At 47.7% G+C, this 22,465-nt stretch overlaps 9 protein-coding genes across 9 annotated transcripts; 6 read left to right on the top strand and 3 right to left on the bottom strand.

Annotated features, from left to right (window-relative positions):
- The first annotated feature begins 4,431 nt into the window (after window positions 1-4,431).
- On the top strand, window positions 4,432-6,593 carry BO97DRAFT_405040 (isocitrate lyase 1). Its single transcript, XM_025695092.1, has 5 exons — window positions 4,432-4,877; window positions 4,941-5,096; window positions 5,150-5,492; window positions 5,548-6,100; window positions 6,165-6,593. Exons 1-5 carry the CDS (start codon window positions 4,674-4,676, stop codon window positions 6,523-6,525), a joined length of 1,617 nt encoding a protein of 538 aa, XP_025552321.1. The 5' UTR covers window positions 4,432-4,673; the 3' UTR covers window positions 6,526-6,593.
- Window positions 6,594-6,934: 341 nt separating this feature from the next.
- On the top strand, window positions 6,935-8,072 carry BO97DRAFT_405038 (YggS family pyridoxal phosphate enzyme). Its single transcript, XM_025695091.1, has one exon. It carries the CDS (start codon window positions 6,976-6,978, stop codon window positions 7,795-7,797), a length of 822 nt encoding a protein of 273 aa, XP_025552320.1. The 5' UTR covers window positions 6,935-6,975; the 3' UTR covers window positions 7,798-8,072.
- A 20-nt stretch (window positions 8,073-8,092) lies between these two features.
- On the bottom strand, window positions 8,093-9,847 carry BO97DRAFT_433877 (tRNA-ribosyltransferase family protein; the record flags this gene model as incomplete). Its single annotated transcript, XM_025697637.1, has 8 exons — window positions 8,093-8,279; window positions 8,325-8,512; window positions 8,560-8,637; window positions 8,684-8,741; window positions 8,788-9,108; window positions 9,158-9,241; window positions 9,454-9,704; window positions 9,770-9,847. 8 exons carry the CDS (start codon window positions 9,845-9,847, stop codon window positions 8,093-8,095), a joined length of 1,245 nt encoding a protein of 414 aa, XP_025552319.1.
- A 1,645-nt stretch (window positions 9,848-11,492) lies between these two features.
- On the top strand, window positions 11,493-14,192 carry BO97DRAFT_388945 (P-loop containing nucleoside triphosphate hydrolase protein). The gene is made up of 8 exons (XM_025693684.1): window positions 11,493-11,896; window positions 12,003-12,243; window positions 12,351-12,609; window positions 12,661-13,123; window positions 13,178-13,257; window positions 13,322-13,475; window positions 13,549-13,826; window positions 13,906-14,192. The coding sequence occupies exons 1-8, from the start codon at window positions 11,698-11,700 to the stop codon at window positions 14,146-14,148; spliced, it is 1,917 nt and encodes a 638-aa protein (XP_025552318.1). The 5' UTR covers window positions 11,493-11,697; the 3' UTR covers window positions 14,149-14,192.
- Window positions 14,193-14,995: 803 nt separating this feature from the next.
- On the top strand, window positions 14,996-16,114 carry BO97DRAFT_442608 (sulfurtransferase). Its single transcript, XM_025698277.1, has 2 exons — window positions 14,996-15,238; window positions 15,300-16,114. The coding sequence occupies exons 1-2, from the start codon at window positions 15,087-15,089 to the stop codon at window positions 16,051-16,053; spliced, it is 906 nt and encodes a 301-aa protein (XP_025552317.1). The 5' UTR covers window positions 14,996-15,086; the 3' UTR covers window positions 16,054-16,114.
- A 366-nt stretch (window positions 16,115-16,480) lies between these two features.
- Window positions 16,481-17,551, top strand: BO97DRAFT_405036 (S-adenosyl-L-methionine-dependent methyltransferase). The gene is made up of 2 exons (XM_025695090.1): window positions 16,481-17,109; window positions 17,176-17,551. The coding sequence occupies exons 1-2, from the start codon at window positions 16,666-16,668 to the stop codon at window positions 17,536-17,538; spliced, it is 807 nt and encodes a 268-aa protein (XP_025552316.1). The 5' UTR covers window positions 16,481-16,665; the 3' UTR covers window positions 17,539-17,551.
- Window positions 17,552-17,901: 350 nt separating this feature from the next.
- Window positions 17,902-18,615, bottom strand: BO97DRAFT_326272 (YoaK family protein; the record flags this gene model as incomplete). The annotated part of the gene is made up of 1 exon (XM_025691315.1): window positions 17,902-18,615. A coding segment is annotated over one exon (714 nt), but the record flags the coding sequence as incomplete, so codon positions are not given.
- Window positions 18,616-19,375: 760 nt separating this feature from the next.
- On the bottom strand, window positions 19,376-20,679 carry BO97DRAFT_388937 (MBL fold metallo-hydrolase). Its single transcript, XM_025693683.1, has 2 exons — window positions 20,069-20,679; window positions 19,376-19,976 (listed from the first exon to the last, which is right to left on the bottom strand). The coding sequence occupies exons 1-2, from the start codon at window positions 20,553-20,555 to the stop codon at window positions 19,564-19,566; spliced, it is 900 nt and encodes a 299-aa protein (XP_025552314.1). The 5' UTR covers window positions 20,556-20,679; the 3' UTR covers window positions 19,376-19,563.
- Window positions 20,680-21,997: 1,318 nt separating this feature from the next.
- BO97DRAFT_413612 (uncharacterized protein) lies at window positions 21,998-22,380 on the top strand (the record flags this gene model as incomplete). Its single annotated transcript, XM_025696301.1, has 2 exons — window positions 21,998-22,037; window positions 22,109-22,380. The coding sequence occupies 2 exons, from the start codon at window positions 21,998-22,000 to the stop codon at window positions 22,378-22,380; spliced, it is 312 nt and encodes a 103-aa protein (XP_025552313.1).
- Window positions 22,381-22,465: the final 85 nt, after the last annotated feature.

The raw sequence follows: 22,465 nt of genomic DNA, 5'->3' as shown, positions 1-22,465 counted from the left end.
TTATAAATCTAATAAAATTTTATATATTTTATATTATTTTTAATATCTTTTATACTTTAATAGTTTTTATCTTCTTAGAATTAACATAAATCCTTTTTCTAATTTATATAATAAAGTTAAGATATTTTATTAATTCTTATTTAAACTCAGACTTTATAATATTATACTATAGTCCTGTATCTAATAATTTCTATAATATTTTATTAATTTTTTATTAATAGTTTAATAAGGTCCTGTTAGAATAGATAATTATATTATTTATATAAGCTGATATAAAGTTATCTAGATACTTATATAAGATTTAGTTAATATATTTCTAAAATATAACTAGTATACTAGTTAATTTAAAAAAAATAATATTTTATTTATAAAAATTATAATATAATTAAAAGACTATTTTTTATTCTTCTTCTAGATAAATATAAATCTTATAAAATATAATAATAATATTAAGTTTAATAAACTAATATACTTAATCTATATTTTATAATATTTTATAAATTAATAGTAGGGGATAATAATCCTTTACTATTTATTTATTTAATCTTTAGTAATTAATATAAAATTATATATTATTATCTAGTTTTTAAACTAATAGAATTAGTACTATAATAAATAATTAGCTAATTTATATAAACCCTTTTCTAAGTAGATCTATAAGTATTTTTTATAAATAAAATAGTTTTTCTTTATTTATATTATAAAAAGATTTATAAAATAGTAACTTCTTAATATTATTTATATTATATTTTAATAGTATCTTATAATTAAACCTTAGGTAGTATAGTAGTAATTTCTTAATTAATTATTAATTAAAGATATCTAGTTATTACTAGTAATATTTTAGTAACTTATCTTTTAAATTAATATATTTTTTTAGTTAGAGTATTTTCTTAATATTATCTAGTAAAACTCTTCTAATATATAATTAGTTTAATATTAATTAACTATATAAAAATTAATAAATTATTAATATTATAGTTTATTTAATATACAGTACTTTAATTTCTTTAGATCTAATTAATTAATTTATATAATTCTAATATCTTATTTATTTACTTATTTTTATAAAGATATCTAGATATCTTTTTTAGGTAGAGTATTATTTATTTACTTTATATAATTATAAATTATTAAGGATTATACTATTCTTCTAAGATCTAATAATATATATAAATATACAGCTCTGTTAATAGCTATATATATTAAGATTAAAATATATAATCTTAGTAATTTAACCTTAATTTAGTACTACTTTATTAAGAGTTTATAAAAATATTTTAATATATAGAAGATTAAGTACTTAGACCAGGGATTTATTTACTATTATATAATAGTAATAATTATTATTAACTAAAATTTATATAAACTAGATTCTATTTACCCTAGTATCAATTAAAAATAGTAATATTTTATTTTTTAGTAGTTTCTTAATACTCTCTTATTCCTACTTATAGCTTAAAATAAAAGATACTCTTTTTTTAAATTATTTTTTATAGTTATATCCTTTTTACTAGAGGATTCAGTAACTAAATTATTATTATCTAAAGGCCTTACTTTTCTAATATTAGTAATATACCTACCTTTTCTTATACTTAATCTTATTATAACTTATACTAGATTTAATAATTAAACTAATTAAAATATATAGCCTATAATTTAGTATCCTAATCTTTTATATTTTAGATACTTTTTTTTAGTATATTATTTATTAAGTTTTTTTTAAGTAGCTTATCTTATCTATTATAAAGATTTAATATTAGGTTAACAGGATTCTGTGTATAATTTAATATAGTTTACTATAATAATAAATAACCAGTTTATCTTATTATTAGATCTTAGAAAATAAGGATAAGATATTTATTTAGTTCTATTAATATTAAGAGTATTTATATTAGTACTAATCTTATAAAGTTAGAAGATTAGATCTAAGAAGATAATAAGAATATCATGATTTATTAAGACCCTAGTTATAATTTTATTAAGTATATCTAGAAAGATTTATTTTTTAATTTTATTATACTATTTAAGAGTACCGGTATTAGTAAATTCTTTTTCTAATTATAATAAAAATCTTAAAAAAATTATATTCTTTAACTACTATATCTAATATAACTACTTTATTATATATATTTTTATATTTAGATCCTTATAAATATTTTTAAAGTAGTTAAATAAAACTTATAATTTACTAATATTTTAATATAGTTTTATAAAGATTCCGGTATTCTTCTATACTAGTTTCTCTAGTCTAAAAAATATATATATAAATTAATCCTAGAGTAAGCTGATAGCTTCTCTATTTATACTAAATTTATTTTCTATTATAATATATTATATAAGCTAGTTACTAGAGCTGCTACTAAATAATATAGAATCCAATAAATATACTTTTAGTTAATAAATTATCTTTATTCTTAGATATTCTGGTACTGATTTAACTATTAACTGGGCTACTATTACTTATTCTTTATTTATTATAATAGTTAATAATAGAGAGACTTACTATTCTAGTATTATCTTAAAATAATAAATTTATTTTTTTTATATAACTTTTTGCTATTTATATTATTCTTTTTCTTTATTTTATATTATTTAGATCTATATTATCTACTATAGTAGTATTTATACTTATACTAGAAGACTTATTAATTCCTGTATTTATATTTTACCAGGGATTAGAGGTTATACTAATAGTACTTCAGTATTCTTTTATCTAATATTTATTTTTTCTAATATTCTTAGTTTTATAATTAGAGAAATCAGAAGCTTTTTATATGTGAAGGGCTGAAGTAAGACTTAAATTTAATCTAATTAGGCCATAAACTGTTTACAAAAAGCTTGGGGAGAGAGAGTTCTTTACGGACATATTTCTGTATTAGTAGGCCAAGGTCGCGTGGTTCACGTGACTGATAGCGGGCACTGGCCCGTGACACAAGGTATAGTCATTAAAGCAGTAATTGAAAGCTTCGACTTGAAAAAACTCTATCTATTTCCCCCAGTTCCGCTGACTGTTCTTCTACTTCTTTAAAATTCTCCTCTAACAGCCTGGTAAAAAACGGTAAATATTTGTAAAGAAGTGCCTTGGAAACAGTGTAGATTGCAGCTCCTGTTTCTATACGAATAATAAGAATATGGTAAAGAGGTAAGTGACTAGGTTATAAGCCATTAGTCATATGTTTTACTAGGAAGATAGTTACACGGACCACGCCATAAATTCTTGATAAGATATACTGAGTAAGTTGTTAGACTGTTCAGTTAATATTATAGGGTCCAGAAAGCAGAAGTATCATCAAGTATACCGTTATGGCCCACGCTCCTGATTTGATATTAGTTACTGGTACTGGAAATATTGCAGAATCAGGTCCGGCCAAGAACTGCAGGATGGTTATTAGTGTAAGTAGTAGATCCGGAAAAGGCATCATGCATAGCAGGACACTCAACTCCGTGCCTGCCCCTGTCGCACCCCGCAGTCTCCATGGAGTACATGGGTTTCTGGAGTCTTGTATCTTGTCGGTCTTCCCCGAGTCAAGCAATGCAAGCTGTAAATTGGTAGTTGCTGTCAGTTCATGTCGTGTAATCACGGGAGGAGGCTCCTTGAATACCCGACAGGCATTCTCGTGGAGGCCGATTAAGCAGAAGTATGGGCAGTCGATCAGCCCGAGGTCGGCGCGAGTCCCTTCTCTGGCTTCTCTGGTTGGTGGCCGGCGAGGGGGACCTACACGGGGAACCGAGGTTATTGCTCTTTCGGGGTTGGATGGTTGTGGTATGGATGCCTGCAGTTTGAGGCAGTAAGGATGGTATGGTACTGTCAGGCTGATACAGCGAGTCCTACCGCCCGGAAGCACATGCGTTTACGTCATGGACTTCTCTACTCTTTCTGCCTCTTACGCTTCTTCATCCTTCCGGGGTAGGAAAGACAAAAGCTTTTCTTGCAACACAACAGGGGGAGTACAATTGCTCAATACTATAGACCTTCATCTGGTTCACGTTCATCTGCAATACGATCCTCCAAATTGCCAAGGACCACCCATCGCCGCGGCGTGGCGACCGGGCCAGGGCAAAATGCCTCAGGCAGGGTCCCTTTAGACCGAGGATCTTCAGCAGACGTGATCCTCTCTTCCGAACCTCATCCACCAACCACTCAGCGGCCTCCTTGGCTCCGAACCTGGCTTGTGAAATCTGGCACATCTGGGATACGGGCAACCTAATTCTTGACCACTCTACCATGCAATCCTCCCTCCTTTCCCCAGTTTTCGAGATGCCGGGTGCGTCTGGCCCTTCCTTTTTGTCCCGCTGATCCGAACGTTTACCGACCATTGGCCAGTCATTGACTGTCAATGCCTCTGACGCACCGACTATGGCGCATGCAGCTGCTGAGCCTTAAGTATCGGCCCTTTGGCTCGTGATTCCAGTTGCGATGAAGGTGCTTGTGTCAGTACTTTAACCCTCTCTTACCCTCCTTGTCGCCTTTTCCCCTCGAATTCTCTCCACTCACTTTCACTTCGTTCTTCCTTTCTTATCTTACGTCCCTCCTGGCGTTTGGATGTTCTATTCCTCATAGTGTGTTCTGATAGAAAGCAGCTCGCTTTAGACGGACTATACTGTATACACTTCCTCAGTCCCCTGGTTGATACCCCTGTTGATCCGCACCATCCACCCCCTCATCCAACATGGGTTTACACGAAGACGAAGACCAGAAGTATCTGGAAGACGTCCAAGCCGTCAACACCTGGTGGCAGGACTCCCGATGGAGACATACCAAGCGGCCCTTCACGTCGGAGCAGATTGTCGCCAAGCGGGGCAACCTGAAGATCGAATATCCATCCAATGTGCAGGCCAAGAAGCTCTGGAAGATCTTGGAGAGCAACTTTGAGGTTGGTCAAGACTATCCCATTGAATGCGTATGGTTTGAAGCTCACCATACTCTCCACACACAGAAAAAGGTTGCCAGTTTCACCTATGGATGTCTCGACCCCACCATGGTCACCCAGATGGCCAAGTACCTCGACACCGTCTATGTTTCTGGCTGGCAAAGCTCGTCCACTGCCTCTTCCACCGATGAGCCGTCGCCGGATTTGGCTGACTACCCCATGGTAAGCTTGTGCCACTACAAAGATTATGATTGTGCCCGCTGACACCAGACCAGAACACCGTCCCCAACAAGGTCAACCAGCTCTTCCTGGCCCAATTGTTCCATGACCGGAAACAACGAGAGGAGCGCATCACCACCCCTAAGGAGCAGCGCAGTAAAGTGGCGAACATCGACTACTTGCGGCCCATTATCGCGGACGCTGATACTGGCCACGGTGGGTTGACCGCGGTGATGAAGCTGACCAAGCTATTCGTTGAACGCGGTGCGGCGGGTATCCACATCGAGGATCAGGCTCCAGGCACCAAGAAGTGTGGCCACATGGCCGGTAAGGTGTTGGTCCCGATCAGCGAACACATCAACCGCCTCGTTGCTATTCGTGCGCAGGCCGATATTATGGGTACGTATACCGTGCGCTTCCGTAATGGAGGATCATAATAACAGGGTCATGGCAGGAACGGATCTCCTGGCGATTGCCCGAACCGACTCCGAGGCGGCCACCCTCATCACCTCCACCATCGACCACCGAGACCACGGTTTCATTATCGGCTCCACCAATCCCAAGCTGGAGCCTCTGAACGACCTCATGGTTGCTGCCGAGCAAGCCGGCAAGTCCGGGAGCGAACTGCAGGCGATTGAAGACCAATGGACCGCTCAAGCTGGCTTGAAGCTGTTCAACGAGGCCGTCGTTGACGCAATCAACCAGAGCTCCCACAACAACAAGAAAGCCGCTGTTGACGACTACCTGCGCCAGGCTAAGGGCAAAAGCAACCGCGAGGCCCGCGCCATCGCCAAAAGCATCACCGGCGCCGACATCTTCTGGGACTGGGATGCCCCGCGTACACGCGAGGGTTTCTACCGGTACAAGGGCGGCACCCAGTGCGCGGTCAACCGGGCCGTCGCCTACGCCCCCTTTGCGGACCTAATCTGGATGGAGAGCAAGCTGCCGGACTACGCCCAGGCGAAGGAATTCGCCGATGGCGTTCACGCCGTATGGCCCAAGCAAAAGTAAGTTGCCTTTTCTGCCTCTAAAAACCGTCCTGCGATGTAGATAAACTAACCCCGCATTCAGACTCGCGTACAACCTGTCGCCCTCGTTCAACTGGAAGAAGGCGATGTCCCGCGACGAGCAGGAGACGTACATCAAGCGCTTGGGCGCGCTGGGATACTGCTGGCAGTTCATCACCCTGGCGGGCCTGCACACCACCGCACTGATCACAGACCAGTTCGCCAAGGCGTACGCGAAGCAGGGCATGCGCGCGTACGGCGAGCTGGTGCAGGAGCCCGAGATCGAGCAGGGCGTCGACGTCGTCACGCACCAGAAGTGGAGCGGCGCCAACTACGTGGACAACCTGCTCAAGATGGTCACGGGCGGCATCAGCAGCACCGCGGCCATGGGCAAGGGCGTAACGGAGGATCAGTTCAAGCATTGATGCTGTGTTGGAGGGGTCGAATTGATGTAATTTGGTAGATACCTATAGTCAGTACCTATGTTGATAGCATTTTATATATCTTTGGATGTTACTTTTCTGTCACCTTGCCACACACTTCAATATATATCCAGGGCAAAGCGTTCCGGGGGAGAACCCCCGACCCCCGTTCTCTTTCAGCCCCCTGGTCCACCCCAATTATATACCAGAGATAAACGTCCCGGGGGAGAACCCCCGGACCCCCCTTTCTTTCTGCTTCCTGGTCTACCTCAAGTAAATACTATGTAGAGATATATACGTCCCAGGAGAGAACCCGGACCCCCCTTCCTTCCAGCTCCAAACCGAGTCACGTGCCCACCCCACCGCAACCACAATTACTTCACCACCACTCCCTCTACACCTCAACAAAACAAATCGAACCACAACCAACCCCCAGAAAGACCGCATCACAAAATGACAACCCCAATCCCAGGGCTCCGCCCATCGAGTCCAAACAGAACAAGCACCCTCCTCGCGAACCTGGCGCACGTCACCGCCCGCATAACCGCCGCCACCCCCTCCTCACCATCGCCAAAACCACCAAGATTAATAGCAGTTAGCAAACTGAAACCCGCCTCCGACATCCTGACCCTACACACAACCACCAGCCCGCTGCACGCGCACTTCGGCGAGAACTACACGCAGGAGCTGCACGAGAAATCACGCCTCCTGCCGTCGTCCATAAAATGGCACTTCATCGGCACCCTGCAGTCGAACAAGTGCGTGGCGCTGGCGCGCGACGTGCGCGGGCTCTTCGCCGTCGAGAGCGTCGACTCGGCCAAGAAAGCGACGCTGCTCGATAAAGGGTGGGGCGAGCGCGCCGCCGAGCTGCGCGCCCAGGACCACGAGGACCGGCTGCGCGTGTTCGTGCAGGTTAATACCTCTGGTGAGGACGCGAAGAGCGGGGTGCCCCCTGGGACTGAAGCTGTGGAGCTGTGTCGGTTCATCAGGGAGCGGTGTCCCCGGTTACGGCTGACGGGGGTTATGACTATTGGGGCTATTGCGCGGAGTCGGGGGGTTAAGGAGGGGGAGGAGAATGTGGATTTCTTGTGTTTGAGGGATACGAGGGATAATGTTGTGAGGGAATTGGGATTACAAGGGGAGGAGGGGTTGGAGTTGAGTATGGGGATGAGTGAGGATTTTGAGGGCGCGATTAGGCTGGGTAGTGATGAGGTGCGGGTTGGGACGGGGATCTTTGGACAGAGGCCGCCCAAGGAGCTTGCTACTGTTCTTTAGGTTCTTTGGTATTCGTATTAGATTGGGATGTCTGGGGTGCTTATCTCTAGTGTTTAGGATTGAGGTGCCTGGGAAGCTGAAAGAGAAGGGGGGTCCGGGGGTTCTCCCCCGGGACGCTTACTCTGGTGTATGGTTTGAGGGGTCGCGGAAGGTGATCATGGGGCCAGTGTATGATTATGCTTGAATGAAAAGGTATGGTTGGGTTTAGCGCTATGTCTATAGCTGCAGGGGATGGAGAAGATCATGTACTGTACGATGGTTGTTCAATCGCGGGTTTTGCATGTTTATGCTGGCGTTAGTCTACCATAAGATCTACGCCCACTCCCCGCAATGCGTCGACTACCCAGCTAGGGTAGTTTGTCTTCTCGCCGTAGAGATCGGCGAAGAACTGGCGCAGGAAGGCGGGGTACCGATCTTCTAAAATAGCCTGGCGAGCGGACCCCATCAGGGACAGCAGGTAGTGGACATTGTGCATCGTGAGACTGGCACAGTTAGCATCCATTCACGCACCGGCCGGAGAAACTTACAGATGTGCCCCCACGGTCTCCTTCGCCGTCAGGTGGTAGATATATGCACGCGTGATGCCCAGTCCGCCCTGATCCCTCGGCCGGCAGATGCTGCAACCACAGCCTTCTTGCACCGGCCGGAAGTCCTCCGCGTATGACCGATGACGCAGGTTGAGTGTGCCGCTGGGGACGACCGCATTGCCGAATCGCTGCACCAAGTCAGTCATTGAGAACATCACTCGGACGGAGAACGTACGGCTGTTCGTGTCGGCCAGACACAATCGAACATATCTGCGCCGAGAGCCACGCCGACAATCAAGTCTTCAGGATAGCCCTGGCGATTGTCAGTACTGAGCAACGAATCACTGCGTTCAACCTACCACTCCCATGACATAGCGCGGCTTCTTCTCGGGAAGCAGGCCCGTGCAAGTGTCCACCCTGTACCCGTCAGCTAAGATCCACTGACAGGAATGCATCTCCATACACTTTGCAGAAGTCTTCCTTGGCCTCGCCGCCGGAAAGGCCCCCAATGGCGATACCCGGCGTATCTCGAGCGACCATCTCGGCGCAGCATTGTTTGCGGAGTTCTAGATCCAGGCCGCCTTGTATGATACAGAACAGATTCTGTCTCTCGGGATATTTATGTGCGTCGATGCACCGGTCGAGCCATCTGACAGATCGTTCCATTGCTTCGTGGATGCGGGCATGGTCTGGGGAGGTGGTGGCGATGACGTCGTCCAGCTGCATGATGATGTCGGAGCCAATGGAGTTTTGGAGGGAGATTGAGTGTTCGGGGGTGAGTAGCCTGGGCGGTTAGAAAGTGTTGTTCTGGTAGGGGAGGAAGGAATGCGAACATCGGAGTGCCGTCATGGGGACTGAGGAAGCGGACGCCTTCTTCGGTGACTTGGGCGAGCTTGAGGAGGGAGACCATCTGGAAGCTACAGGCAGTGTGTCAGTCTCAGTATAGGATCGAGATACTGGGAAGCTGAAAGAAAAAAGGGGGTCCGGGGGTTCTCCCCCGGGACGCCTAATTTCCAGCTATTATTTTGACGTTTGTGGTGTAGTCGGAGGGGCATGGGCAGTGTATAAGTATGCTCATTGGATGCGATTGGGTTAAGCGCTACATCTATAGCTGCAGGGGATTGCTCACCCTCCACTGTCGGTAAGGATATTTCGATCCCACCCCTGCAGCTTGTGCGCACCGCCGACCGTATCCAGGACTGCCTGGCCGGGCTTGAGGCCGAGATGGTAGGTGTTGTTCAGGCAGAGTTGACAGCCGGTCTGTCGGAGTTGATCATATGTCAAGCCCTTCAGGGAGGCTTGTGTCGCGACGGGCATGAAGATGGGGAGGGGGACGTCGCCATGGGGGAGTTTGAGCGTGCTCGCGCGGGCTTTCGTTGTCTAACAGGGAGGAATCTAATTAGCCTGGGTTCTTGAGGTGGGATCAAGAGAATGAAGGCACTGACCGAGCACTTAGCATGTAGATCGAAGGTCAATGCAGAGGGCATTGGTTTGCGCGGGGGCGCCGCGGTCGAGGTAGACATGGCTACAATTCGAGCCCCGCTCGGGAGTTTGAAGGAGGGACCGCGGGAGAGGAATGGGGCAGTAGCTTTGAAGACTGAAGAGATACTGCGACTGGTGTAGTAATGTCGTGTGTGCGTCATGAAGGAGAATGTCACGAGGAGGAGAAATTGGCCGCTGTCATTGACAATCGATCGAGGAAGATTATCGCGATCAATGGACGCACTTTGCCTGATTTGTGTTGTTTGGCCTGTTTGCTGGGTGGTGGTCTTACGCCGATCTTGCCTTCCCCGCATCCATCCACTGCGGAGAACTTCTGCAACCTTCTCCCTACTTATCGTTCGTGCTATTCTGTCAGGGACAATCACGCTCGCCTGAGAGTCATTCAAGAATTGTCAGATTCTCATCATACTGGGGAATACTTCATTGTCTCTGGATTGTCAACCTGCATTGCCGTGAACGTGAGACCGCTGACCTTCACTAGCGATGTAACCTAGCTAACAAGAGCCTCCCGTCTCCTCGTCCACTACGCCCTTCCGTACGGAATCTGATTTTACATCTGAGCTTGGTCATAGCTTAATATGGAGGCAGTCAGCAATCTCAGCAACTCTACTGTACTAGCACACGAAACTTAATTCGCAAATGTGCCGTGTGTCGAGAAAGAGTCCCTCGAACATGCATTGACAAAGATAGCGGCCGCCACTGTAATAGGTACAATACAGATAAGCGGAACCGACCAGGCAAAGAAGCCTCCTCCCCGGGTATACTTAATGATCTGTTCTCGTCGCAAAGCCGATCGATCTCACGAAGCACTTCGTAAGGCAAAACAAGCACCGACTGCCATGTCCTCAACCATGGTGGTAACAAACTCACTTCCACAGCCTTCGGAGGCTACAAAGATCTGATAGTGATCCGTAGAAGGGAGGCCAGTCGTGTGGCTTCACCCTAAGGCAATTTGGACAGAAAAGTCCGGAACAGTTACCTTGCTCTGGTCATACTTCAGCTCAAGCTCCCCACGCGTGGGTCTGCTACCACCCCCGGTTGCATTAGTTCATAAGAGATCCTTTTATAAGATCCTTCGGCATAGGCTGCCGACTACTGAGCTTAGAGGAGGAATGTTCCTGAACTCATCAAAAGGTTGCTAATTCACAGGATTGCGTCCTACATAACCACAGTATCTCTCTCGATATGAGAGTTCAAATTTCAAACACCGAATCACAATATCAGAAGCCGAACCAAAGAACTTTTTGACTGCAACACCAAGATGCACTATGAGAGAAAATCCACCGAAAACGGAAATCTCATGGAAACCCCGGGATGCAAACTCTTCTTGACGGCGACTAGGGAGACTGGTCGCTTAACGGCGTTCGCGGGGACCAGCCCATTTCTTCGTGAAGATCTACTTCTCTTGACCAATCAGTATCGAGGGATTCACCTCGCTGCCCCGGCTGATGGACCGAAAAGGATGAACCATAGATGGGGCGCGCAAGGGGAACCAAAGATTAGACATGCGCTCGGGGACCTCGGCTGCCTGAACTCTGAATAAGCCCGCCAAGGAATGCAGGTAATTACCAACACCTGATGCTATCTATGCCAACTATGCGATCTTGGGTCCCAGCGGGCTGGATCTCTCTTCCCCTGCCGGATCTTTCTGCCGCCGTTACTTCCCCGAGCAATCTGCTACCTATATATATGGCTCGGTGACACCCCGGAGTTTGAAGTTTGTTTATCGCGGTTTTACATGGGACAACGAGGAGAAAGGAAGCTCATTCTCCCACCATCGATCACGTTCTGAGTCACCTCAGCACAACTGTCTTGAATTGAAATTTATTGACGTTTCTTACACTTTCTTGTGTTCCTTGACGGCCAATCCATGGTAAACATGGAGGGAGCATCCATTCCTCTTGACGATACCAGGACCCTGGACTTGGAGCGTAGTGACAGTCGACACTTCCTAAGAAATGACACCGTGGATAATTTCTCTTGGAGCGGACTGACGGTCACCGTCAAGGACCGACAGACGAAGCAGGCAAGAGATCTTCTTAACGATATTTCTGGGGATGTGCAAGCAGGTTCGTATTCGAATACCTCTTGTTGCTATTCTTGTTATCGCTATGGTGGTCACGTACCGCCACGGGACATGATCAAGGACCATAAGCTAACGTCGATGTCAAACAGGTGAGCTCGTGGCTCTGATGGGCCCATCGGGCTGTGGTAAAACGACACTGCTCAATCTTCTAGCTCGTCGGCCCGCTACCTCTGGCTCTAAGGTACTAGGAGGTACCTATGTGAATGGCGCTGAAGTGGCCTCTGCTTCATTTGGGCAGATGACTTCGTACGTCGAGCAGGAAGACGCGCTGATCGGGTCGTTGACTGTGCGGGAGACGATGAAATTCGCAGCTGATTTGTCGCTACCCAGGTATGTAGCTGGAAGAATGGCCCCCATTACAATCGAATGTCTCGGGCCCATTTGATCCCGCTCGACTGATGGACATATGCTAATATTGATCTGCGCTCCTTGCATAGTTCTGTCACCAAGCGCCAGCGCATGGAACGAATCCAGGCTCTTCTTGAAGCATTCGGTATTCAGAAACAAGCGAACACGTTGGTTGGAACGCCTATTCGAAAGGGTATCAGTGGTGGACAGAAGCGGCGAGTCAGCGTGGCGAGCCAGCTCATGACCCGTCCAAAGATTCTTTTCTTGGACGAGCCCACGAGTGGTCTGGACTCGACAGCCAGTTTTGAGGTCATGTCTTATGCAAAGGAGATAGCGAAGATCAATAGAGTGAGTTAGACGGCATCACCTGCTGGCAAGCGTTAACCATGTCCATTGCAGATCATTATTATCACCAGCATCCACCAGCCTTCAACAACCACCTTCCAGCTTTTCGACAAACTTCTTCTTCTCTCTTCGGGACGAACGTGCTACTTTGGTCCGGTCGCTAAGGTCCAGAGTTATTTCGATCGTATCGGTCATCCAATCCCCACGAGCATGAACCCCGCCGAGTTCCTCCTTGATATCATCAGTTCCGACTTCGACACTGGCAAGGGAGGTGGAGGTGCACAGGCGCGGGTTCAGGAGATCCAAAAAGCATGGGCAGAGTCCACTGAGGCGATTGCTATCACGCGCCAAGTGTCAGAGCGTAATCAAGAAGCTGGTAAAGGCATGGACAAACGGTCTACCGAAGACATGGCGCGACCGGGCCCGATCAGAATCACTGCGGCTCTCCTCCATCGGTCATTCATTAAGAGTTATCGCGATGTTGTTGCATATGGCATTCGAATTGTCATGTATCTTGGTAAGTATGGTTCGCTGGTGGGCGCCTTTCGCAGGATTACTGACATGGGACCAGGTCTGGCCATCATGATGGGCACTGTGTGGTTACGCCTCCACCCTTCTCAGGAGTATATTCAGCCGTTCATCAACGCGATCGTGAGTCTCGCCCCACCCAAAGAACCCTTGAAGGAGAAGTCCTGACTTAAATTTTCTTATTAAGTTCTTCGGCTCGGCCTTCATGTCTTTCATGGCAGTCGCCTACGTCCCAGCCTTCCTCGAAGACCGCGCCAACTTTGCTAAAGAGCGAGCAAATGGTCTGTACGGAGCGACGCCGTTCATCGTCTCGAATTTTCTCATCGGCTTGCCGTTTCTCTGTATGTCTTACTTCCTAATCCGTGCAAGGTGGAAAATCAACAAAGCAGCTACTAACGGAGCCTAACCTTCCAGTCATAATCTCCCTCCTATTCTCAATCGTCTCCTACTGGCTCTCCAATTTCCGCCCGTCCGGCGATGCATTCTTCACCTATGTGATGTGGATCTTCCTAGACCTAGTCGCCGCAGAGTCTCTTGTCGTCTTCATCACATCCATCTTTCCGAACTTTGTCATTGCACTGGCTCTGGTCGCATTCGCCAATGGTCTCTGGATGAGTGTGGGCGGGTTCCTGGTCACCCCGAAGATTCTCAATCCGTTCTGGAAATACGTTTTTCACTACATTGACTACCAGGTATGATGCCGAAGGCCCGTGTCCCTTATCGGGAACGTCTCACTTCCTAAACAGGGCATAAATTGCTAACTGTGTCCAGTCCTATGTCTTCCAGGGAATGATGGTCAACGAGTTCTCGCATCGAAACTACTCCTGCGGCAAGCAGTGCCAGTGCACGTATGTCACGGACTTGGCTGATCAGTGCCTGATTCGCGGAACAGGTGTGCTCCAGGAGTACGGGTATGCGACGGGAAGGACGGGCAAGTGGGTGGGTATCCTCATCGGGATTATCGCGGTGTATCGGCTGTTCGGGTGGATTGCGCTTCGTCTTCTGAAGAGGTGATTGAGTGGCTCCGAAATAAAAGGGTCGTCGTCTGCACCATCGCGAAGAGAAGGGTGGTGGAGGCTTTCCCTAGTCTCCAGGCACATTGCATCCATCTGCTTACTCTACTGCACTGTTTATTGTGGTAAGCCGACCAAAAGCAAGATAAGGACCTGCGGTAACTAGCCCTTGTGTTTCTTCTTCTTCTTCTTCTTCTTCTCCCTCTTTTTTTTCTATCTACATCTTGTTGATGTTTCTTCGAACTTTAACTTCTTCTAGTATATCTTAGATATACAAAGATAATTGAGATAGTATATCATATAGATTTTAATATATTATTAATTAATTATTACTTTATCTTTATTATTATTTTTTCTTTTCTCAATCTTACAAGACTTTAATATAACTATATCCAATGTACTAATGTATCTATACGAAAAGTAATGACTCATTGACTGGAATCTTGCGTGGTGACGTCAGTTCTTGCCAGACCAGATAAGACAAATTAATTGCCAACTGAGCCGATCAGGCTAATTTGGCGGCAATAGATTTGAAGCACAATCCCAATGCCGGGAACCTCCCTGCAGCTGATCTCATGAGTGGCGAGAAACGATACAACGCTGCTTAAGGAAAGGTTAGGGCAATCGGTGACTGCGCGGGGCAGTTCCCCGGGGATCAAATGGAGTCGCCGCCCATCAAGCTTTGAGCATATCCTCGGGCATCGGCGACCTGCATGCGCGCTAGAAACCTGCATTGTAATAGTTCCGAGTGTCAGGGGACGATCATGATCATGGCCCACCACCGGCATTTTAACTCCGGACTCCTCCGGACTATGGACTGTACTCTACAAAAAGCACCAGCACAGCCCTATCTCCAGCTAGACAATAAAACCCATCATAGACAATCTCCGCACCTATTCCTCTACTTTCTAACCACCTCAATCATCTAATTCAACCAACATGAACCCATTCACTTCCCTCCTGATCTCCCCCGCCGAGCTCCACCACCACCTCTCCAAAGCCCTCCCAACCCTCTCTCGCATAATCCCTATCGCAGCCGGCAATGGCGCCGCGCTTGCATCTTTCGAAGCCCGGCATGTGCCCAACTCAATGTATGTTCCCCTTTCACTGCCTCCAATCGTTTTAACTCGAATGCTAATGCACAAGAAACAGCTTCTTCAACCTCGACGCCGTGAAAGACACCACCTCCCACTACCCAATGATGCTACCCTCCGCCACCCAATTCGCAACCTACATGACCGAGCGCGGTATCCGCAAGGACGATATCCTGGTCATCTACGACACCTTCGAGACGGGCCTCCGGCTCTCACCCCGCTTGGCCTGGACGTGCCGGCACTTCGGACACCGGGACGTGCATATCCTGGATAACTTCCCGCGGTATGTGAGCGAGGGGTTTCCGGTTGCTAGTGGGGCATTGGCTACCTCCGCGGCAGGAGGTTCCGAGGTCCAGGCGGCTGGGTACCCGGAACCACGGGAGATCAACGCAGGGAATGTGGTCTCCTTCGAGGAATTAAGGCAGATGATTAAGGCTCAGCGGGACGGCAATGGAGCGCAGGAGTTCCAGATCCTTGATGCGAGACCTAAAGATCTCTTTACTGGCAACACGGGGGCCGGTGCGGATGCGTCGGTACGGCTGGGCCATATGCCGTCGGCGATTAATGTGCCGTTTGCTTCTGTCTTGGGGTCTGATAAGACTTTTCTTTCTGCGGAAGAGCTTAGAGATGTGTTTACGAGAGCCGGCGTGAGGGAGGGCGTGCCCGCGGTGCTGACTTGTAATACTGGTGTCACTGCTACGGCGCTGGATTCCGCGCTGCGGGTTGCTGGTCTGCGCGTGGACACGAAGCTCTATGATGGGAGTTGGAGTGAGTGGGCTGACCGGGCTGAGGAGGATATGGTTGTTTCGTAGTTGTTCTGGGTATATTGTTACTTTACTTGGAAATCGATTTAGCTGCAGGCGAATAGATCGGTTTATTTGAAAAGAGCAGATTTAGAGTGTGTAATCTCCCATTATGTGTCTGGAAAGCTACGACGTTAGGCGACGAGGCAGGGTAAAATTTGCCCGCGAGATTGCTGATTGAATGGGAGTTTCTCTCATGAGATGGGCTTTGTTGACTCCGGAAAGTAGCATGATTCTGTGGGTCAATTCGGGGTTTAGCTTGCGCGGAACGGTTCGGTAGTCGCCGATATTAGTCTTAGGCCTAGTTACCAAGCAGCAAATGACTAAGATCTAGTGAGTTCTTCATAACGCATTTGGCCCCATATTTCTAATCTCCGCGGGCTACCATCAAATGTTTTCTCTCGGTAATTGAAAAGTCCTCCACTCCACCGCATGGCACATGCTTACATAGAATATATAGGAAGAGCTGCGCGATTTACCCAGATTCAAAGACGACCAGCCTTACTCTCGCAGTGTAAGAGAACACCTAATTCCGCGCATTCAACACCCGGTGTCGGACACTTCACCCACCAAGTACGCATGATGGCCGCACCACCCAATACCAAAGATATCCCAGCCCACATGGCGCTCAACAGCGCAAACTACCTCGACGCCTGGTCCTCGCTCTGGGACACCGGCGACGACCTGCCCTGGGACCGGGGTTTCCCCAACCCCGCCTTGGCCGACGCTCTCATCCAGCACCAAGCCACCATCGGCAAGGCCATGATCCCGAACGAGCACGGCCAGCCATACAGACGCAAAGCCCTCGTTCCCGGCTGCGGCAGAGGCGTCGACGTCCTCCTCCTCGCCAGCTTCGGCTTCGACGCCTACGGTCTGGAGTGCAGTGCCTCGGCCATCGAAGCCTGCAAGCGAGAAGCCGCCACCCACCAGGACTCATATCCAGTCCGCGACGCGACCATCGGAAAAGGGACAGTCACGTTTGTGCAGGGGGACTTCTTCGATGATTCGTGGTTGCAGGAGATTGGGGTGCCGCGGAACGGTTTTGATGTGATTTACGACTATGCGGTAGGATTCACCCTGCATTTGTCGCTCTCTTTCTAAGACTGGCGAGTAACTGACGAGAGAATCTAGTTCTACTGTGCTCTCAATCCGTCAATGCGCCCTCAATGGGCCTTGCGGCATACCCAGCTCCTGGCCCCCTCGCCGGCAGGGAACCTGATTTGCCTTGAGTTTCCACGCAGCAAGGACCCTAAGGCGCCGGGGCCGCCTTTTTCCTCTGCGTCGGAGACGTATCTCGCGCATTTGGGTCATCCGGGGGAGGAAGTGGCCTACGATGACCGTGGCGTCGTCGAGCAAGATTTCCTGCAGCGTGCGCCGAGCTCTGCTGCTTTAGAGAGGGTGGTGCATTGGCAGCCCGAGCGAACGCATAAGCATGGTTACAACGCAGCCGGAGAGGTCGAGGATCGAGTTTCTATCTGGCGTCGACGGGCCTAGAAATATGTGTGATGAATATCGAATAGTCATAGAATCACATCATCTTGACAAACTGTGGAAAAAGGTTCTTAACTCAATCACCCACTTACTTTGATATCAGGCCCGGTAGATACTGTCATCAAGATGGGTGGGGTAATCTTCAGATAAAGAATCGTATTTCCAACACCTGGCTTATTGGTCCTATGATAGAACTAGAACTAGAATTAATTGCTGAATAACATCATCCAATCTAGAAGACGCTGTTGAACTTGACATATAACATCATGGTATCTAGAACATGGCTCAATATCTATACACAATTTATGTTATCTCCCCTTTCTATATACAATCGACCCCCTTTTATCTCCAGCTATCCCCTCACCCCTGCTCCTTAATCTTCGGCGTAAAGAAGAACCCAACCATAACCACAACCTTGCAACACCCACACATAATAAGCGTAATACATGACCCAGCGACCTTTTCCACCGCAGCACCAGCAAAACACCCCGCCGTCAACATGGTCAGAAACAAAACCCGACGATTCCGCATCCGATTCCTGACCTTGAACAATTTCGGATCAATCACCACATCAATATACGCCGCCGTAGCCATTGCGGTCGTGATATCCGTGACCTTCAACGCTCGGCCCATGGCCACCTGCGCACCGGACGAGAACGCCAACAGGAAGAGCGTCGCCAGCGCGGTGGGCGTCCGCTGTTCGGTGGTGGGCGTGTCGTACGCCGTGATGGCCGCCGCCGCGAACACCATCGCCGTCTGCAGCAGGCTGGAGAACAGCAGCCACCAACGCATGCGCACCGCCCCGAGATAGTTGCCCAGCTGGCCCATCAGTAGCCCGCCCGCCACGAAGGACCCCAGGCTGAGGCCCAGGTTGTCGAACCGGTAGTCTGCGGTGGTGGCCAGCCCCGCGCCGCCGATCGCCAGGAAGAGCATGTTGCCTGTTTGGTTCGAGGCGAAGCATCCGTAGTCACGCCAGGCGGCTGCGTCCTGGATGCCGATGGCGAAGGAGAGGAGGAGGAGTTGTGCTTCGAGTGCTAGGTCTTCGCGGATTTGTTCGCGGAGGTAGGTCGGCCATTGTTTGGGTTTGGTGGGCGGCAGTTGGGTGGCCGGGGCCGGGAGCGTCATGGGCTGCGGTTGAGGGGGTTGTGTAGATGCTGTTGAGAGGCGGTCGTCGGAGTCTGCACGCATTGTTGGGCGATGTGAATATACATTCCGTTATTATTGGGTTGGGTGGTTGGATGATTGTTCACGGCATGGGAACCGTGAGGGTAGGTCTTGACATGTGGACGGGGTGAACTAGCAGACTACACTGTACATATGAAAAACCTGGGTAAGACGCTTAAATTTGGTCAAGGTACGCTAAACAGATTTGCCTCTAGCCAAAGACTTACAGTCGGCCGAAAAGCTCTGTCGAATCATATATTGATGCTATACAACCCATGGTGGAAATTTCTGGTTCAGGGGAATCGGCGACTGGGGATTCGCCGTCTCGGCACAAGTTCGCGGTCGGCGTTTGACCAGTTTCTGGCGAGCACCGTGCCCGAATATTGGAAGGATGAGGAATTGTGGATAATATACCTGTTCCTTCAATAAGCTATCCTAAGGGGTCCATGCCATAGAATTGTCTCAGTTCCAAGAGCCCGGCCTTGGACATATTTGAATATTCCACCGATAGCCTTAACCTTCATCGTGAAGCCGATACGCTAAATCCGTTGTTAGGCTCAAGTCTTCGATGGTAACATTGAATGGATATTGTTTCTCCTGATCATTTTGGAGAACATTTTTGTAGGCCCTATGAACCAGTCTATAGACCCAATGGACTTATACATATATCCAACCTCAAAAGGAATAGTCCAGACAATTCAACCCAAACTCGAATTATAACATCCAAGCACCGAATCCCAACGCAACAAAAATTATCGCATAGTTCAGGCTGAGCAAGACAAAAGCTACACGTGTAACCCAAGAGAAAACAACCATCGGGCAAGTCCTCTGGACTGAAAACCCAAGCCCAACTCCCCTAAACATCTACCACTCTTCCCCATCAATCTTCAGCGGCAAATGCAGCATCCGTTCCTTAGACTCCCCAGAAGGCGCAGGTAGCCTTCCCGCCCGAATATTCAGCTGCAACGAGGGATTCAGCAGCTTCGGCTCGCGGAGCGTGGCATCACGCTCCTGCCTTAATGACAGGAACTGAGCCTCTGTGACGGTCTCATTGACATGCTTGTTGCGCATCCGGTGGTCGCGCACGCTCAGCCAGGGGACGGGGTCCGGCCGGTCTGTGTGGGGGTAGTCGTGGCCGGTCCAGATCTTGACGTGGTCGGGCAGGCGGAGGAGTTTTTGGGCCGAGTTATAAAGGTCCTGCGCGCTGCCGCTGGGGAAGTCGCAGCGGGCGGTGCCGAGGTCGGCGTGGAAAAGGGAGTCGCCGCAGAAGATGTTATCTGTTTGATAGATGAATCGTGAGTTTAAAAACTCTGAGGAGGGGATAGGGGAGGGGATGGGGTGCATGGATAGCGGGAAGGGGCAAACGAACCTCCAATCTTATAGCCAAGGTGGTCCGGTGTGTGGCCCGGCAGGTGCATGGCAGTGGCTTTTAGCTGCCCAATGGCGAATGTCTCGTCATCGTCGAAGAGCTGGTCGAAGACGTCTTCGTACTCTGTGGCCGGGATGCCGAATCTGCGCCCGAAGTGTTGTTGCACTTGCGTGATGCGCTTGCCGATACAGATTGGGGGTCGTTGTGAGCCGGGTCGCTGGCTGAGGCGATGCGCTAGGTAGGAAGCTGCGGTGAGGTGGTCGGCGTGTGCGTGTGTTTCGAGGATGCGCTGGATGGTGTAGCCCTTCTCCTCGATTAGGGATAATAATCCATCTGCAGTGGCGGTGGTGATAATCTGGGTTTCTGGATCGTAGTCGAGCACAGAATCAATGATCACGGCGGCGGAGGTAGAGGGATCGGCCACAATGTACTGCCATGTGCCGGTCTTGGGCTCGAACAGAGAGTGAATCGTGGGCTCTGCGGTCATTTTTGGCGGGCTATCCGGTATATTGCTTGTAGTACGTGTTTCTTTCTCGGTTCGAATCCGATGAAGAGGTGGCCTTTATCATCGATAAATATGGAGTAACATCGGGGTTCAGCTTCAGTCGGTGGATCGGCGAAGTTATTCATAAAAGAAATAGGGTTTCATGATGTAACCGTACGGGCACTTCCTCTGGTACGGACCATAGTAGTGGAACGGGAATCAATATGACGACCCTAGAAGCTATGCTGCAGTTATATGACACCTTCACTAGACTGGCAAGAATAAGATACCCTCGAACATAATGGAGACATGGCCTGATAGCCCTTTGAAGAGTAGTAAGGCCACGATAGGTATCTTGAGAGCATAATAGTTATCTCGGGGTTAATGAGCAGACCCAAAAGCGAGGAAACAATGATAAATTGTTCTTTGCAGCACAAAACACCGAGATTGTGGCAACACGTGGGGAGGGGGGTCGAAAGACGGCGTCTAGAGTGGACTCCGTATCAGCGTCATCACCGAGCAATGATCCCCAGTCCCGTCACTCCCCGCCCCGTGGGATTGGTCTCCGATAGACTGAGCTCTCCGGCACGGGATTCTGCAGAATTATCCAGAGAACCCATTAGTCAGCTTATGCAGTTTCCACTAACTCAATATAGTGATTTTAACGTAATCGGTAAGCGAGTGGTCCATGTAGGCGAGTGGCCCAACTCCGTATTCCTTATAAAATAGTTATTATTCAAAGCTGAATATCTCAACAACTACAATACTTAAGAATATAAAACATGAATATATGTTAGTTAAGTATATTCTCTATATATAGTATTATTTCTAAAGACTAGAAAATCATATTTCTTAAAATATTTAGAATTTATATTAAATTACAAAAAATACTAAGAATATATATATATTTTTAGGTAATTAAAATATATACCAGGTTTTCTTTAGGCTATACTAGATAATCATAATAATATTAAGCTTAAAACTAAGTTTTACAAGAAATTTATAAGAAGTGGTTGAGATATTTAGCTTTTAATAATGGCTACTTTATATGGAATACGGAGCTGGGCCACTCGCCTACATGGACCACTCGCTTACCGATTACGGTACCGGTCGCATGTTAGAAATCTGCTAAGAACATCAAGACCCTCGTATATGGTGTCCACTGCTCCCAGGCTTGTAGAAAAAGCGAAAGAAGGAAGGTCCTGCCCTATCGTGCAGGTGCAGAGAGCGTAAAAACGCCCATGGCTACTAGCACATCTCTCCAGGCCAACCCCTTCGAGCCTGACCGGCATTCCTCGCTCTTCGGGGCGCATTATGCCAGACTTCAGACTATCAAGAACCAATACAATCCCCACAGCCTCCTGTGGTGTCGGTACTGCGTTGGTAGCGAAATGTGGACGGAACGGACCGATGAGAGGTTGTGCCCTCCGTTTTAAGGTTCAACCATGAAGCAGCATATTGAGAGGAATGGAAGGAAGCCGGGTGGTATATCTATTGAAATTTCCACCTGTTGAATAGCCAAGGGGTTGTCTGGCTGATTATGCGGGGGGCTACAGTTGCCCGCGGCGCGAATTCCCAAGCCGTCGAGGATGCGATCCAGCACGCTGGTCGCAATGAAATCAACGCCCTGGTCTGGCATTGGTACGCTCCCAATTGTTTGCTCGACATCGCAGAGCAGCCGTGGTACAAGGGATTCTACACCAAGGCCACCTGCTTCAACGTGGCGGACGCCGTCAACGACAGCAATGGGGCCAACTACCAGCTCCTGTTGCGAGACATCGAGTCGGCTTTCAAGTGTGTGGCCGGAGAAGTACCTCAGTTTCGCTAGGCTACCCCGGGAGTGGTCCTGGTGGCAAGCGGTTGCTAGTTGTTTCAAGTGCCCGCTTGTCTAGGGTGTACTATCATTATTACTT

Source organism: Aspergillus homomorphus (genome assembly GCF_003184865.1).
Source record: "Aspergillus homomorphus CBS 101889 unplaced genomic scaffold BO97scaffold_14, whole genome shotgun sequence".
In the NCBI taxonomy this organism is placed as follows: Eukaryota; Fungi; Ascomycota; class Eurotiomycetes; order Eurotiales; family Aspergillaceae; genus Aspergillus; species Aspergillus homomorphus.
Note: the sequence above shows the minus strand (reverse complement) of the source record. Positions and strands in the feature narration are given on the sequence as shown.

Excerpts from the sequence above, each read along its gene's own strand:
- BO97DRAFT_405040 (XM_025695092.1), top strand. The coding sequence starts at position 4,674 with ATGGGTTTACACGAAGACGAAGACCAGAAGTATCTGGAAGACGTCCAA. Across the intron at positions 5,493-5,547 it reads TGCGCAGGCCGATATTATGG|GAACGGATCTCCTGGCGATT; the intron begins GTACGTATACCG and ends GGGTCATGGCAG. Across the intron at positions 6,101-6,164 it reads GCCGTATGGCCCAAGCAAAA|ACTCGCGTACAACCTGTCGC; the intron begins GTAAGTTGCCTT and ends CCCCGCATTCAG.
- BO97DRAFT_405038 (XM_025695091.1), top strand. The coding sequence starts at position 6,976 with ATGACAACCCCAATCCCAGGGCTCCGCCCATCGAGTCCAAACAGAACA.
- BO97DRAFT_388945 (XM_025693684.1), top strand. The coding sequence starts at position 11,698 with ATGGTAAACATGGAGGGAGCATCCATTCCTCTTGACGATACCAGGACC. Across the intron at positions 11,897-12,002 it reads TTCTGGGGATGTGCAAGCAG|GTGAGCTCGTGGCTCTGATG; the intron begins GTTCGTATTCGA and ends GATGTCAAACAG. Across the intron at positions 12,244-12,350 it reads GCTGATTTGTCGCTACCCAG|TTCTGTCACCAAGCGCCAGC; the intron begins GTATGTAGCTGG and ends CTCCTTGCATAG.
- BO97DRAFT_442608 (XM_025698277.1), top strand. The coding sequence starts at position 15,087 with ATGAACCCATTCACTTCCCTCCTGATCTCCCCCGCCGAGCTCCACCAC. Across the intron at positions 15,239-15,299 it reads CGGCATGTGCCCAACTCAAT|CTTCTTCAACCTCGACGCCG; the intron begins GTATGTTCCCCT and ends CACAAGAAACAG.
- BO97DRAFT_405036 (XM_025695090.1), top strand. The coding sequence starts at position 16,666 with ATGGCGCTCAACAGCGCAAACTACCTCGACGCCTGGTCCTCGCTCTGG. Across the intron at positions 17,110-17,175 it reads ATGTGATTTACGACTATGCG|TTCTACTGTGCTCTCAATCC; the intron begins GTAGGATTCACC and ends GAGAGAATCTAG.
- BO97DRAFT_388937 (XM_025693683.1), bottom strand. The coding sequence starts at position 20,555 with ATGACCGCAGAGCCCACGATTCACTCTCTGTTCGAGCCCAAGACCGGC. Across the intron at positions 19,977-20,068 it reads CCTTGGCTATAAGATTGGAG|ATAACATCTTCTGCGGCGAC; the intron begins GTTCGTTTGCCC and ends TCTATCAAACAG.